A 15,921-nucleotide genomic window follows, 5' to 3' on the forward strand; every position below is an offset into this window, starting at 1 on the left:
AGGGATGTGCAGGTTAGGGTGGATTGGCCATGCTAAATTATCCCATAGTGCCCAGGGATGTGCAGGTTAGGGTGGATTGGCCGTGTTAAATTGTCCCATAGTGCCCAGGGATGTGCAGATTAGGGTGGATTAGCCGTGCTAAATTGTCCCATAGTGCCCAGGGATGTGCAGGTTAGGGTGGATTGGCCGTGTTAAATTATCCCATAGTGCCCAGGGAGGTGCAGGTTAGGGTGGATTGGCCGTGTTAAATTGTCCCATAGTGCCCAGGGATGTGCAGATTAGGGTGGATTAGCCGTGCTAAATTGTCCCATAGTGTCCAGGGATGTGCAGGTAAGGGTGGATTAGCCGTGCTAAATTGTCCCATAGTGCCCAGGGATGTGCAGGTTAGGGTGGATTGGCCGTGTTAAATTGTCCCACAGTGTCCAGGGATGTGCAGGTTAGGGTGGATTGGCCGTGCTAAATTGTCCCATAGTGCCCAGGGATGTACAAGTTAGGGTGGATTGGCCGTGCTAAATTGTCCCATAGTGCCTAGGGATGTGCAGGTTAGGGTGGATTAGCCGTGCTAAATTGTCCCATAGTGTCCAGGGATGTGCAGGTTAGGGTGGATTGGCCGTGCTAAATTGTCCCATAGTGCCCAGGGATGTGCAGGTTAGGGTGGATTGGCCGTGCTAAATTGTCCCATAGTGTCCAGGGATGTGCAGGTTAGGGTGGATTGGCCGTGCTAAATTGTCCCATAGTGCCCAGGGATGTGCAGGTTAGGGTGGATTGGCCGTGCTAAATTGTCCCATAGTGTCCAGGGATGTGCAGGTTAGGGTGGATTGGCCGTGCTAAATTGTCCCATAGTGCCCAGGGATGTGCAGGTTAGGGTGGATTGGCCGTGCTAAATTGTCCCATAGTGCCCAGGGATGTGCAGGTTAGGGTGGATTGGCCGTGCTAAATTGTCCCATAGTGCCCAGGGATGTGCAGGTTAGGGTGGATTGGCCGTGCTAAATTGTCCCATAGTGCCCAGGGATGTGCAGGTTAGGGTGGATTGGCCGTGCTAAATTGTCCCATAGTGCCCAGGGATGTGCAGGTTAGGGTGGATTGGCCGTGCTAAATTGTCCCACAGTGCCCAGGGATGTGCAGGTTAGGGTGGATTGGCCGTGCTAAATTGTCCCACAGTGCCCAGGGATGTGCAGGTTAGGGTGGATTGGCCGTGCTAAATTGTCCCACAGTGCCCAGGGATGTGCAGGTTAGGGTGGATTGGCTGTGTTAAATTGTCCCATAGTGACCAGGGATGTGCAGGCTAGGTGCATTAGTCAGGGGTAATAGGTCAGGGGAGGTTTACTTTTTGGAAGGTCGGTATGGACTTATTGGATTGAAGTTCCTGTTTCCCCACCGTGGGGATTCTCTGATTTCTTTGAGAAACATTCAAACTGTGTATGGCCAGTGTTGTAAACTGTGTTTCCACACAAACCCGGCCTATTTCTGTTACAAAGAAACTGCAGGGTGAAGCCACTGGAGACCATTTTGCTGTCACACAGAGATCAGAGGGGGAATAACCCTCACTGTCTCGGGTCAGGGCTATCAGGATGTCAGCCTCCTTTTGAGCTATGCTGCCGTTTCCCCTTGGAGCGGTCGAGGGGGGGGTTCAGGCAACTTAGGGACCGGGACTTACTCCATGCCAGCGCTCTCAGGGCACTCTTCCGCTCCTCCAGCAGCTCCTGAGCTGACTGGGCCATCCTCAGTCGGCAGACCTCGGAAACCCTCAGGCCAGCAACGATCTGCCATCTTCCATCCTGGAAACAGAGATGATCCATGAGTAGACGGTGTCGGACACTGGGCCCGCGAATCGCTATGGCTGAGCAACCGAACTCAAGTACCCATTCCACCGGCAGCCTCAGGGCTTCACAGTCATGCCTGCCTCCCAGTTATTCCTGCTCCGGCAGCAGAAGGAGATTGGGATGAATTGGCCAGTGCTGAATTCGAACACTGTGCTTTGCTACACGGCCTTTCACATGGTGGTAGCTCCACAGACTTTAACAGTCAAGTGGCTTCTTAGCCGACCTCCGAAATGGCCAAACAAGACACACAATTTCAAAGGCGTGTACGGACAGGTAACAAATGCTGGTCTGACCACCCAGAGACCGAGTGCGGCACTCCCTCAGTACTGACAGTCCGACAGTGCGGCACTCCCTCAGTACTGACCCTCCGACAGTGCGGCACTCCCTCAGTACTGACCCTCCGACAGTGCGGCACTCCCTCAGTACTGACCCTCCGACAGTGCGGCACTCCCTCAGTACTGACCCTCTGACAGTGCGGCACTCCCTCAGTACTGACAGTCCGACAGTGCGGCACTCCCTCAGTACTGACCCTCCGACAGTGCGGCACTCCCTCAGCACTGACCCTCCGACAGTGCAGCGCTCCCTCAGTACTGACCCTCCGACAGTGTGGCACTCCCTCAGCACTGACCCTTCGACAGTGCAGCGCTCCCTCAGTACTGACCCTCCAACAGTGCGGCACTCCCTCAGTACTGACCCTCTGACAGTGCGGCACTCCCTCAGTACTGACCCTCTGACAGTGCGGCACTCCTTCAGTACTGACCCTCCGATAGAGCGGCACTCCCTCAGTACTGACCCTCCGACAGTGCGGCGCTCCCTCAGTACTGACCCTCCGACAGTGTGGCATTCCCTCAGTACTGACCCTCCGACAATGCGGCACTCCCTCAGTACTGACCCTCTGACAGTGCGGCACTCCCTCAGTACTGACCCTCCGACAGTGCGGCACTCCCTCAGTACTGACCCTCCGACAGTGCGGCACTCCCTCAGTACTGACCCTCCGACAGTGTGGCATTCCCTCAGTACTGACCCTCCGACAGTGCGGCACTCCCTCAGTACTGACCCTCCGACAGTGCGGCACTCCCTCAGCACTGACCCTCCGACAGTGCGGCACTCCCTCAGTACTGACCCTCCGACAGTGCGGCACTCCCTCAGTACTGACCCTCCGACAGTGCGGCACTCCCTCAGTACTGACCCTCCGACAGTGCGGCACTCCCTCAGTACTGACCCTCTGACAGTGCGGCACTCCCTCAGTACTGACAGTCCGACAGTGCGGCACTCCCTCAGTACTGACCCTCCGACAGTGCGGCACTCGCTCAGTACTGACCCTCCGACAGTGCGGCACTCCCTCAGTACTGACCCTCCGACAGTGCGGCACTCCCTCAGTACTGACCCTCCGACAGTGCGGCACTCCCTCAGTACTGACCCTCTGACAGTGCGGCACTCCCTCAGTACTGACAGTCCGACAGTGCGGCACTCCCTCAGTACTGACCCTCCGACAGTGCGGCACTCCCTCAGCACTGACCCTCCGACAGTGCGGCACTCCCTCAGTACTGACCCTCCGACAGTGTGGCACTCCCTCAGCACTGACCCTCCGACAGTGCAGCGCTCCCTCAGTACTGACCCTCCGACAGTGTGGCACTCCCTCAGCACTGAGCCTCCGACAGTGCAGCGCTCCCTCAGTACTGACCCTCCAACAGTGCGGCACTCCCTCAGTACTGACCCTCTGACAGTGCGGCACTCCCTCAGTACTGACCCTCTGACAGTGCGGCACTCCCTCAGTACTGACCCTCCGATAGAGCGGCACTCCCTCAGCACTGACCCTCCGACAGTGCGGCACTCCTTCAGTACTGACCCTCCGATAGAGCGGCACTCCCTCAGTCCTGACCCTCCGACAGTGCGGCACTCACTCAGTACTGACCCTCCGACATTGCGGCACTCCCTCAGGACTGACCCCCTGACAGTGCGGCACTCCCTCAGTACTGACCCTCCGACAGTGCAGCACTCCCTCAGTACTGACCCCCTGACAGTGCGGCACTCCCTCAGTGCTGACCCTCCGACAGTGCGGCGCTCCCTCAGTACTGACCCTCCGACAGTGCAGCACTCCCTCAGTACTGACCCTCTGACAGTGCGGCACTCCCTCAGTGCAGACCCTCCGACAGTGCGGCGCTCCCTCAGTACTGACCCTCTGACAGTGCGGGACTCCCTCAGTACTGACCCTCTGACAGTGCGGCACTCCCTCAGTACTGACCCTCCGACAGTGCAGCACTCCCTCAGTACTGACCCCCTGACAGTGTGGCACTCCCTCAGTACTGACCCTCCGATAGAGCGGCACTCCCTCAGTACTGACCCCCTGACAGTGCAGCACTCCCTCAGTATTGACCCTCCGACAGTGCGGCACTCCCTCAGTACTGACCCTCCGACAGTGCAGCACTCCCTCAGTACTGACCCTCTGACAGTGCGGCACTCCCTCAGTACTGACCCTCCGACAGTGCAGCACTCCCTCAGTACTGACCCTCCGACAGTGCAGCATTCCCTCAGTACTGACCGCCTGACAGTGCGGCACTCCCTCAGCACTGACCCTCCGACAGTGCAGCACTCCCTCAGCACTGACCCTCCGACAGTGCAGCATTCCCTCAGTACTGACCCTCCGACATTACTGACCCTCCGACAGTGCGGCACTCCCTCATTACTGACCCTCTGACAGTCCGGCACTCCCTCAGTACTAACCCTCTGACGATGTGGCACTCCCTCAGTACTGAACCTCCGACAGTGCGGCACTCCCTCAGTACTGACCCTCCGACAGTGCGGCACTCCCTCAGTACTGACCATCTGACAGTGCGGCACTCCCTCATTACTGACCCTCTGACAGTGCGGCACTCCCTCAGTACTGACCCTCTGACAGTGCAGCACTCCCTCAGTACTGACCATCTGACAGTGCGGCACTCCCTCATTACTGACCCTCCGACAGTGCGGCACTCCCTCATTACTGACCCTCTGACAGTGCGGCACTCCCTCAGTACTGACCCTCTGACAGTGCAGCACTCCCTCAGTACTGACCCTCTGACGATGTGGCACTCCCTTAGTACTGACCCTCCGACAGTGCAGCACTCCCTCAGTACTGACCCTCTGATAGTGCGGCACTCCCTCAGTACTGAACCTCCGACAGTGCGGCACTCCCTCAGTACTGCCCCTCCAACAGTGTGGCACTCCCTCAGTACTGACCCTCCGACAGTGCGGCACTCCCTCATTACTGACCCTCCGACAGTGCAGCACTCCCTCAGTACTGACCCTCTGACGATGTGGCACTCCCTCAGTACTGACCCTCCGACAGTGCGGCACTCCCTCAGTACTGACCATCTGACAGTGCAGCACTCACTCAGTACTGACCCTCCGACAGTGTGGCACTCCCTCAGTACTGACCCTCCGACAGTGCTGCACTCCCTCAGTACTGACCCTCCGACAGTGTGGCACTCCCTCAGTACTGACCCTCCGACAGTGCTGCACTCCCTCAGTACTGACCCTTCGACAGTGCTGCACTCCCTCAGTACTGACCCTCCGACAGTGCGGCGCTCCCTCAGTACTGACCCTCCGACAGTGCGGCACTCCCTCAGCACTGACCCTCCGACAGTGCTGCACTCCCTCAGTCCTGACTCTCCGACAGTGCGGCACTCCCTCAGTACTGACCCTCCGACAGTGCGGCACTCCCCCAGTCCTGACCCTCCGACAGTGCGGCGCTCCCTTAGTACTGACCCTCCGACAGTGCGGCACTCCCTCAGTCCTGACCCACCGACAGTGCGGCACTCCCTCAGTCCTGACCCTCCGACAGTGCGGCACTCCCTCAGTACTGACCCTCCGACAGTGCGGCACTCCCTCAGTACTGACCCTCCGACAGTGCGGCACTCCCTCAGTACTGACCCTCCGACAGTGCAGCACTCCCTCAGTCCTGACCCTCCGACAGTGCGGCACTCCCTCAGTCCTGACCCTCCGACTGTGCGGCACTCCCTCAGTACTGACCCTCCGACAGTGCGGCACTCCCTCAGTACTGACCCTCCGACAGTGCGGCACTCCCTCAGTACTGACCCTCCGACAGTGCGGCACTCCCTCAGCACTGACCCTCCGACAGTGCTGCACTCCCTCAGCACTGACCCTCCGACAGTGCGGCACTCCCTCAGCACTGACCCTCCGACAGTGCGGCACTCCCTCAGCACTGACCCTCTGACAGTGCTGCACTCCCTCAGTACGGACCCTCCGACATGCTGCACTCCCTCAGTACTGACCCTCCGACAGTGCGGCACTCCCTCAGTACTGACCCTCCGACAGTGCGGCACTCCCTCAGTACTGACCCTCCGACAGTGCGGCACTCCCTCAGTACTGACCCTCCGACAGTGCAGCACTCCCTCAGTACTGACCCTCTGACAGTGCCGCACTCCCTCAGTACTGACCCTCCGACAGTGCGGCACTCCCTCAGCACTGACCCTCCGACAGTGTGGCACTCCCTCAGCACTGACCCTCCAACAGTGCGGCACTCCCTCAGTACTGACCCTCTGACAGTGCGGCACTCCTTCAGTACTGACCCTCCGATAGAGCGGCACTCCCTCAGCACTGACCCTCCGACAGTGCGGCACTCCTTCAGTACTGACCCTCCGATAGAGCGGCACTCCCTCAGTCCTGACCCTCCGACAGTGCGGCACTCACTCTGTACTGACCCTCCGACATTGCGGCACTCCCTCAGTGCTGACCCTCCGACAGTGCGGCGCTCCCTCAGTACTGACCCTCCGACAGTGCAGCACTCCCTCAGTACTGACCCCCTGACAGTGCGGCACTCCCTCAGTGCTGACCCTCCGACAGTGCGGCGCTCCCTCAGTACTGACCCTCTGACAGTGCGGGACTCCCTCAGTACTGACCCTCTGACAGTGCGGCACTCCCTCAGTACTGACCCTCCGACAGTGCAGCACTCCCTCAGTACTGACCCCCTGACAGTGTGGCACTCCCTCATTACTGACCCTCCGATAGAGCGGCACTCCCTCAGTACTGACCCCCTGACAGTGCAGCACTCCCTCAGTATTGACCCTCCGACAGTGCGGCACTCCCTAATTACTGACCCTCCGACAGTGTGGCACTCCCTCAGCACTGACCCTCCGACAGTGCAGCGCTCCCTCAGTACTGACCCTCCGACAGTGTGGCACTCCCTCAGCACTGACCCTCCAACAGTGCGGCACTCCCTCAGTACTGACCCTCTGACAGTGCGGCACTCCTTCAGTACTGACCCTCCGATAGAGCGGCACTCCCTCAGCACTGACCCTCCGACAGTGCGGCACTCCTTCAGTACTGACCCTCCGATAGAGCGGCACTCCCTCAGTCCTGACCCTCCGACAGTGCGGCACTCACTCTGTACTGACCCTCCGACATTGCGGCACTCCCTCAGTGCTGACCCTCCGACAGTGCGGCGCTCCCTCAGTACTGACCCTCCGACAGTGCAGCACTCCCTCAGTACTGACCCCCTGACAGTGCGGCACTCCCTCAGTGCTGACCCTCCGACAGTGCGGCGCTCCCTCAGTACTGACCCTCTGACAGTGCGGGACTCCCTCAGTACTGACCCTCTGACAGTGCGGCACTCCCTCAGTACTGACCCTCCGACAGTGCAGCACTCCCTCAGTACTGACCCCCTGACAGTGTGGCACTCCCTCATTACTGACCCTCCGATAGAGCGGCACTCCCTCAGTACTGACCCCCTGACAGTGCAGCACTCCCTCAGTACTGACCCTCTGACAGTGCGGCACTCCCTCAGTACTGACCCTCCGACAGTGCAGCACTCCCTCAGTACTGACCCTCCGACAGTGCAGCATTCCCTCAGTACTGACCGCCTGACAGTGCGGCACTCCCTCAGCACTGACCCTCCGACAGTGCGGCACTCCCTCAGTACTGACCCTCCGACAGTGCAGCACTCCCTCAGTACTGACCCTCCGACAGTGCAGCATTCCCTCAGTACTGACCGCCTGACAGTGCGGCACTCCCTCAGCACTGACCCTCCGACAGTGCAGCACTCCCTCAGCACTGACCCTCCGACAGTGCAGCATTCCCTCAGTACTGACCCTCCGACATTACTGACCCTCCGACAGTGCGGCACTCCCTCATTACTGACCCTCTGACAGTCCGGCACTCCCTCAGTACTAACCCTCTGTCGATGTGGCACTCCCTCAGTACTGAACCTCCGACAGTGCGGCACTCCCTCAGTACTGACCCTCCGACAGTGCGGCACTCCCTCAGTACTGACCATCTGACAGTGCGGCACTCCCTCATTACTGACCCTCCGACAGTGCGGCACTCCCTCATTACTGACCCTCTGACAGTGCAGCACTCCCTCAGTACTGACCCTCTGACGATGTGGCACTCCCTCAGTACTGACCCTCCGACAGTGCGGCACTCCCTCAGTACTGACCATCTGACAGTGCAGCACTCACTCAGTACTGACACTCCGACAGTGTGGCACTCCCTCAGTACTGACCCTCCGACAGTGCTGCACTCCCTCAGTACTGACCCTCCGACAGTGCTGCACTCCCTCAGTACTGACCCTTCGACAGTGCTGCACTCCCTCAGTACTGACCCTCCGACAGTCCGGCACTCCCTCAGTACTGACCCTCTGACAGTGCGGCACTCCCTCAGTACTGACCCTCCGACAGTGCGGCACTCCCTCAGTACTGACCCTCCGACAGTCCGGCACTCCCTCAGTACTGACCCTCCGACAGTCCGGCACTCCCTCAGTACTGACCCTCCGACAATGCGGTGGTCAGTCAAAATGGCTCTCGGAGTGTTAGTCTGGATTGTGAACTTCAGTATCTGACTGTGTTGAAAGTACCTTTACAGTTACTGGAAAAGAGTAAATAAGCTGCTCAGGAACTCCGTAGCTATTTCCATTTGAGATGACTCCCATTGACACCAGCTCACCCTGCAAAGTACAGAATCAGGTCAGCATGGAATAATAATGAGTATGATCAGATCCCCCTCAGTCTGCAAACAGGCCCTTTGTCTCAACAAGTCCACACCGACCCTCCAAAGTATAACCTACCCTGTTTTTACCCCTGACTAATGCATTTAACACTTTGGACAATTTAGCACGGCCAATCCACCCTAACCTGCACATCCCTGGGCACTATGGGACAATACAGCACGGCCAATCCACCCTAACCTGCATATCCCTGGGCACTATGGGACAATTTAGCACGGCCAATCCACCCTAACCTGCACATCCCTGGACACTATGGGACAATTTAGCACGGCCAATCCATCCTAACCTGCACATCCCTGGACACTATGGGACAATTTAGCACGGCCAATCCACCCTAACCTGCACATCCCTGGACACTATGGGACAATTTAGCACGGCCAATCCACCCTAACCTGCACATCCCTGGACACTATGGGACAATTTAGCACAGCCAATCCACCCTAACCTGCACATCCCTGGGCACTATGGGACAATACAGCACGGCCAACCCACCCTAACCTGCATATCCCTGGGCACTATGGGACAATTTAGCACGGCCAATCCACCCTAACCTGCACATCCCTGGACACTATGGGACAATACAGCACGGCCAATCCACCCTAACCTGCACATCCCTGGGCACTATGGGACAATACAGCACGGCCAATCCACCCTAACCTGCACATCCCTGGGCACTATGGGACAATTTAGCACGGCCAATCCACCCTAACCTGCATATCCCTGGGCACTATGCGACAATTTAGCACGGCCAATCCATCCTAACCTGCACATCCCTGGACACTATGGGGCAATTTAGCACGGCCAATCCACCCTAACCTGCACATCCCTGGGCACTATGGGACAATTTAGCACGGCCAATCCACCCTAACCTGCACATCCCTGGGCACTATGGGACAATTTAGCACGGCCAATCCACCCTAACCTACACATCTTCAGACTATGTGAGGAAACTGGAGCACCCGGAGGAAACCCCACGCAATGGGGGGAGAATGTGCAAACTCCACACCGACAGTTGCCCGAGGCGGGAATCGAATCCGAATCCCTGGCGCTGGGAGGCAGTGGCACTAACCGCTGAGTCACCGTAAAAGCTCAGCAGGTCTGAGACGAGAAATCAGAGTTAAGGTTTCGGGTCTGGTGACCCTTCCCCCAGAAAGTCAGGGTCAGGTGTCTGTCACTTCAGGGTAATGACCCTATTGTTTCAGACATCCATTCGTAAGCCCTTGGCAACGTCATCGTGTTGAATCTGAGTGGGGGGGGTTTGGCAACAGAGGTACATGAAAACAGGCCCCTGTGAGATTTGAACACACAACCACTAGCTTACAAGACCAGTGCTGTAACCGCTGAGCTACAGAGCGTCTAACAGAGCAAATAGTCAATAACAGTGATTAAGAGTGAGGCAGCAGTGAGCGCGTGTGGGTCAACAGAGAGTAATGTGTAGGGGTTAGCAGACACTGTGGGTCAACCCAGTGAGTGTTGGTCAACAGGAAGTGTGTGTGGGTCAACAGAGAGAGTGTGGGTCAACAGAGAGAGTGAGTCAACAGAGAGTGAGTGTGGGTTAACAGGGAGTGCATGTGGATCAACAGAGAGTGAGTGTGGGTTAACAGGCATTGAGTGTGGGTCAACGGGGAGTGCGTGTGGGTCAACTGCGAGTGCGTGTGGGTCAACAGGGAGTGCGTGTGGGTCAACAGGGAGTGCGTGTGGGTCAACAGGGAATGTGTGTGGGTCAACACAGAGAGAGTGTGGGTCAACAGGGACTGAGTGTGGGTCAACAGGGACTGAGTGTGAGTCAACAAGAGTGAGTGTGGGTCAACAAAGAGTCAGTGTGGGTCAACAGGGAGTGAGTGTGGGTCAACAGAGAGAGTGTGGGTCAACAGAGAGTGAGTGTGGGTCAACAGAGAGTGAGTGTGGGTCAACAGAGAGAGTGTGAGTCAACAGAGAGTGAGTATGTGTCGACAGGGAATGAGTGTGGGTCAACAGAGAGTGAGTGTGAGTCAACAGGGAGTGAGTGTGGGTCCACAGGGAAAGAGTATGGGTCAACAGAGTGTGTGTGTGGGTCAACAGAGAGTGAGTGTGGGTCAACAGGGAATGAGTGTGGGTCAACAGAGAGCGAGTGTGGGTCAACAGAGAGCGAGTGTGGGTCAACAGAGAGCGAGTGTGGGTCAACAGGGAGTGAGTGTGGGTCAACAGAGAGTGAGTGTGGGTCAACAGAGAGTGAGTGTGGATCAACAAGGAGAGAGTGTGGATCAACAAGGAGAGAGTGTGGATCAACAAGGAGAGAGTGTGGATCAACAGAGACAGTGTGGGTTAACAGGGAGTGAGAGTGGTCAACAGGGAGTGAGTGTGGGTCAACAGGGAATGAGTGTGGGTCAACAGGGAATGAGTGTGGGTCAACAGAGAGAATGTGAGTCAACAGGGAGTGAGTGTGGGTCAACAGGGAATGAGTGTGGGTCAACATAGAGAGTGTGTTGGTCAATAGGGAGTGAGTGTGGGTCAACAGGGAGTGAGTGTGGGTCAACAGAGTGTGTGTGTGAGTCAACAGGGAGTGTGTGTGGGTCAAGAGGGAGTGAGTGTGGGTCAACAAAGAGTGAGTGTGGGTCAACAAAGAGTGAGTGTGGGTCAACAGAGAGAGTGTGAGTCAACAGGGAATGTGTGTGGGTCAACAGAGAGTGAGTGTGGGTCAACAGGGAATGAGTGTGGGCCAACAGGGAGAGAGTGTGAGTCAACAGAGAGTGAGTGTGGGTCAGCAGGGAGTGTGTGTGGGTCAGCAGGGAGTGTGTGTGGGTCAACAGGGAGTGAGTGTGGGTCAACAGGGAGTGAGTGTGGGTCAACAGGGAGTGAGTGTTGGTCAACAGGGAATGAGTGTGGGTCAACAGGGAGTGTGTGTGGGTCAACAGGGAGTGTGTGTGGGTCAACAGGGAGTGAGTGTGGGTCAACAGGGAGTGAGTGTGGGTCAACAGGGAATGAGTGTGGGTCAACAGAGAGAATCTGAGTTAACAGTGAGTGCGTGTGGGTCAACAGGGAGAGAGGGTGGGTCAACAGGGAATGGGTGTGGGCCGAAGTGGGTGAGAATGAGCAATTACTGACAGAAAATGGGCCAAAATGAGTGAGTATGTACCAGTGGTGAACAAGTGTGTGCACGTGGTGAGCAGGTGTGGATGCATAATCAGGATGTATGGCACACAAGTGAATGTGGGCCAATAGTGAATGGGTATGGGCCAGTGATGTGCTAGCATTGGCACATAGTGTCGGCTGCTGTCAGAGGTGCAATTATTTATGAGGAGCACCTCCTGCTTCTCAGATCACGGGGTGGATGCCAGCAGATGGCCACCGAAATTCCTTGTACATAGGTCGGTATTACCACGACTCATGTTACCCAAATCCCATCGTTGGTGGCATCACTGACCCCATATATTGTGCTCTGACCACTCCCCTCTCCCTACTGCGCCCTCCTGTAGTTGACCAAGATTAGGACGATGCTCTCACATGGAATATCGAGTCCGCAGAACTTGCCCCCCCACCCCCCCAACCATCAGACACCCACACACCCCGACCCCACCATCACCCCTTTGGCCCTCTTGAGCCTTGCTGCACGTGTGTTTTGAAACTTCAGGAGACGGGGAAAGTGAGGGGGACGAGCTCAGGCCTTGGAGGGCGCATCGATGAATCTAGAGTCAACATTGGCCCACAAGCCTCATTCCTGACGAAGGGCTTATGCTCGAAACGCCGACTCGCCTGCTCCTTGGATGCCGCCTGACCGGCTGTGCTTTTCCAGCAACACCCTCTTCGACTCTGATTGCACCCAAGGTCAATCCAAGGGAGGACGTCGCTGGTCATCACATCTACTGGTCTCTGATTCCCCCTTACCCCCACCCCTTCCTCTATACCATCAACATCATCCCCCTCTACACAACTTACCTCGGGTGTCCCAGACCACAGCGCCCGCAGGTGGTCACAGATGGCACAGACGACCGACATAGTACAGCCTGTCCGTACCACGGTTTCTTTTCGCTGCAGGAACGCCTGAGGAGGGAGAATGAAAGAGAAAGAGTGACAGATAGACAGAGAGGCGGCACGGTGGCTCAGTGGTTAGCACTGGTTTCTGTGTGAGGAAACCCCACACAGACACGGGGAGAACGTGCAAACTCCACCCAGACAGTCGCCCAAAGGAAGAATCGAACCTGGGCGACCGTCTGGGTGGAGTTTGCACGTTCTCCCCGTGTCTGTGTGGGGTTTCCTCCGGGTGCTCTGGTTTCCTCACACAGTCCAAAGGTGTGCAGGTTAGGGTGGATTGGCCATGCTAAAGTGTCCCATAGTGTCCAGGGATGTGCAGGTTCGGGTGGATTGGCCGTGCTAAATTCCCCCATAGTGCCCAGGGATGTGCAGGTTAGGGTGGATTGGCCGTGCTAAAGTGTCCCATAGTGCCCAGGGATGTGCAGGTTCGGGTGGATTGGCCGTGCTAAATTCCCCCATAGTGCCCAGGGATGTGCAGGTTAGGATGGATTGGCCGTGCTAAATTGTCCCATAGTGCCCAGGGATGTGCAGGTTAGGGTGGATTGGCCGTGCTAAATTGTCCCATAGTGCCCAGGGATGTGCAGGTTAGGGTGGCTTGACCGTGCTAAATTGTCTCATAGTGCCCAGGGATGTGCAGGTTAGGGTGGATTGGCTGTGCTGTATTGTCCCATAGTGCCCAGGGATGTGCAGGTTAGGGTGGCTTGACCGTGCTAAATTGTCCCATAGTGCCCAGGGATGTGCAGGTTAGGGTGGATTGGCCGTGCTAAATTGTCCCATAGTGCCCAGGGATGTGCAGGTTAGGGTGAATTGGCCGTGCTAAATTCCCCCATAGTGCCCAGGGATGTGCAGGTTAGGGTGGATTGGCCGTGCTAAATTCCCCCATAGTGTCCAGGGATGTGCAGGTTAGGGTGGATTGGCCATGCTAAATTGTCCCATAGTGCCCAGAGATGTGCAGGTTAGGGTGGATTGGCCGTGCTAAATTGTCCCATAGTGCCCAGGGATGTGCAGGTTAGGGTGGGTTGGCCATGCTAAATTGTCCCATAGTGCCCAGGGATGTGTAGGTTTGGTGCATTAATCACAGGTAAATATAGGCTCGGAGGGTAGGGGGAATGGGTTTGGGTGGGTTACTCTTCGGAGGGTCAGTGTGGAGTTGTTGGCTTGTCGGGCCTGGTTTCCCACTGGAGGGATTCTCTGACTCTTCGAAGTAAGCACAGGTCAGTTATCGAGGGAGGCATCCGGCGCCATGAACTGGGGAAGTAAACGTCACTCACCGGCCTGTCGGCGCCCCTCAGGGCCTGCTGCAGCCCAACCGGGCGGGAGTCACACGTGACCGAGGCATGCTCGATGTCGGGGAGCTGCGTGCCGGAAGGTGTGCCCCAGACGATCACGTTGCGCACGGTTCCTGCGCCCGTCCCCAGGGTAAGGGCCAGCTGCAACCGGGGAGTGAGACAATGCGGTCAGCGTATGAACCCGGGGAGAGGGGGAGGGGCCTGAGACTGATACAATCAAACTCCACCCCCCCCCACCCCAATCCTCACCACCCCCGACCAGCCTCCTGGAGATCTCCAACCCTCGCCAAGCCTCCAGGCATAAGTCTGACCTGATCTGCCCTGCGCCTCCTCCCTTCATCCTTTCTTTGTAAGCTGCTCTGACTGAGAAAATCCCCACCTGTGATAATGTCACCACTGGCGCTTTCACTGAAACCCTGAGATCTCACCAGCATCCCTCACCCCCCTCGTGGCCCTACCCAGCCGGATCACACACTCCCTTATCTTTGTCACCTTCTCCAACCCTGGATGTCACGCGTCCCCTTCCCTCTCAATGAGACCCACCCCCCCAGCTCTCAGAACATCCCCCTGGAATTTTACAGGCTTCCACCTACAATGCCCGAACCCTGCAACCTGCTAAACATCCTTCCTATCTCTCAGAGCTTCCTCCAGCCCTCCCACAAACCCCCCCAACATCACAGCCACATGCTATCTCTGTAACCCGCAGCAACCCTGTGGACATACCAGACCTCAATACTTCCCTATCTTCATAACCCCCCGAGAAATCCTTCTCTCTGATAGCTCGCGCCTCTCTCTCTAATTGCGTAATACGCCCCACAGGAGAAAGTGAGGACTGCAGATGCTGGAGATCAGAGCTTAAAAATGTGTTGCTGGAAAAGCGCAGCAGATCAGGCAGCATCAAAGGAGCAGGAGAATCGACGTTTCGGGGCATAAGCCCTTCTTCAGGAATCTGAAGAATTCACCCCACAGTACACCAACAGCACAATCTTAGCCTCCACCCCCTCCTAATCACTGGACCTCCTCGATCCCTACAAACCACAAACCCACCTCCACCAAGACCTCCATGCTCCCGGTCACTTGAGCAGCCCGATTCCTATCGCTCTGGCTCCCTGAGCCCTCAAGCTCTGGAATTCCTCTCCGAAACGCCTCCATCCCTCTCTCCCTCCCCTCCCACCTCCCTCCCCGCCCTCCCTTGTTCCTCCTCCGTCTCTCTCTTGCCCCTCCCTCTTCCTCCATCTCTCTTTCATCGCTCCCTCCTCTCTCCCCCTCCCTCTCTCCTCCCTCCCTGTCTCTCACAACCGCTGTCCCTCCTCCCTCTCACTCCCTCTCTTCTCCCTCCCCTCCCCCTTCCTCCCGCCCCCTGTCTCTCTCATCAGTCTGTCCTCCCTCTCCCTCCCTCCCTCTCTCTCCCCCCGACTCCCTCCAACTTTGTGTCTCCCCCCTGACCCTCCTCTCTCTCTCTCTCCTTCACCCTCCCTTCCCTCCCCACCTCTCCCCCTCCCTCCCTGTCCATCTTTCTCCCTCATCCTCCCTCTCACTTCCCCCTTTCCTCTCTCTTGCCCTTTGCCTCTCCCTCTCTCTCAAATCCCTCCCCCAACTCTCTCTATCTCTCCACCACTTCCCTCTCTCCCACCGTCTCTCCCACCCTCTCTCCATCCTCTTTTAACCTTTCTGCAGAGTGATCTCTTTGTCTGGGCTTTGCAATTGTCCCTAATGGCTCCCAAGGCGGTCTCAGTCTCTGCCCGTCCCCGCTTTTGTGGGAAACATCCCCTGAGCTGGTAGCATGTGCAGGCAT

General features: G+C 57.3%; 1 protein-coding gene across 1 annotated transcript in view; it reads right to left on the minus strand.

Annotated features, from left to right (window-relative positions):
• The window catches only part of LOC122543869 (malate dehydrogenase, cytoplasmic-like), a 41,044-nt gene that overhangs the window by 2,477 nt on the left and 22,646 nt on the right, over positions 1-15,921 (minus strand). The window contains exons 6-9 of the mRNA XM_087983555.1: positions 14,109-14,267; positions 12,742-12,846; positions 8,677-8,766; positions 1,658-1,778 (exon numbers count right to left, since the gene is read on the minus strand). Coding sequence (XP_087839681.1) covers positions 1,658-1,778; positions 8,677-8,766; positions 12,742-12,846; positions 14,109-14,267 — 475 coding nt within the window. The remainder of the gene's footprint in view (positions 1-1,657; positions 1,779-8,676; positions 8,767-12,741; positions 12,847-14,108; positions 14,268-15,921) is intronic.

The sequence above is a fragment of the Chiloscyllium plagiosum genome, unplaced genomic scaffold (genome assembly GCF_037043375.1).
Source record: "Chiloscyllium plagiosum isolate Xiang-an unplaced genomic scaffold, Cpla_swu_hap1 HiC_scaffold_46, whole genome shotgun sequence".
Lineage (NCBI taxonomy): Eukaryota > Metazoa > Chordata > Chondrichthyes > Orectolobiformes > Hemiscylliidae > Chiloscyllium > Chiloscyllium plagiosum.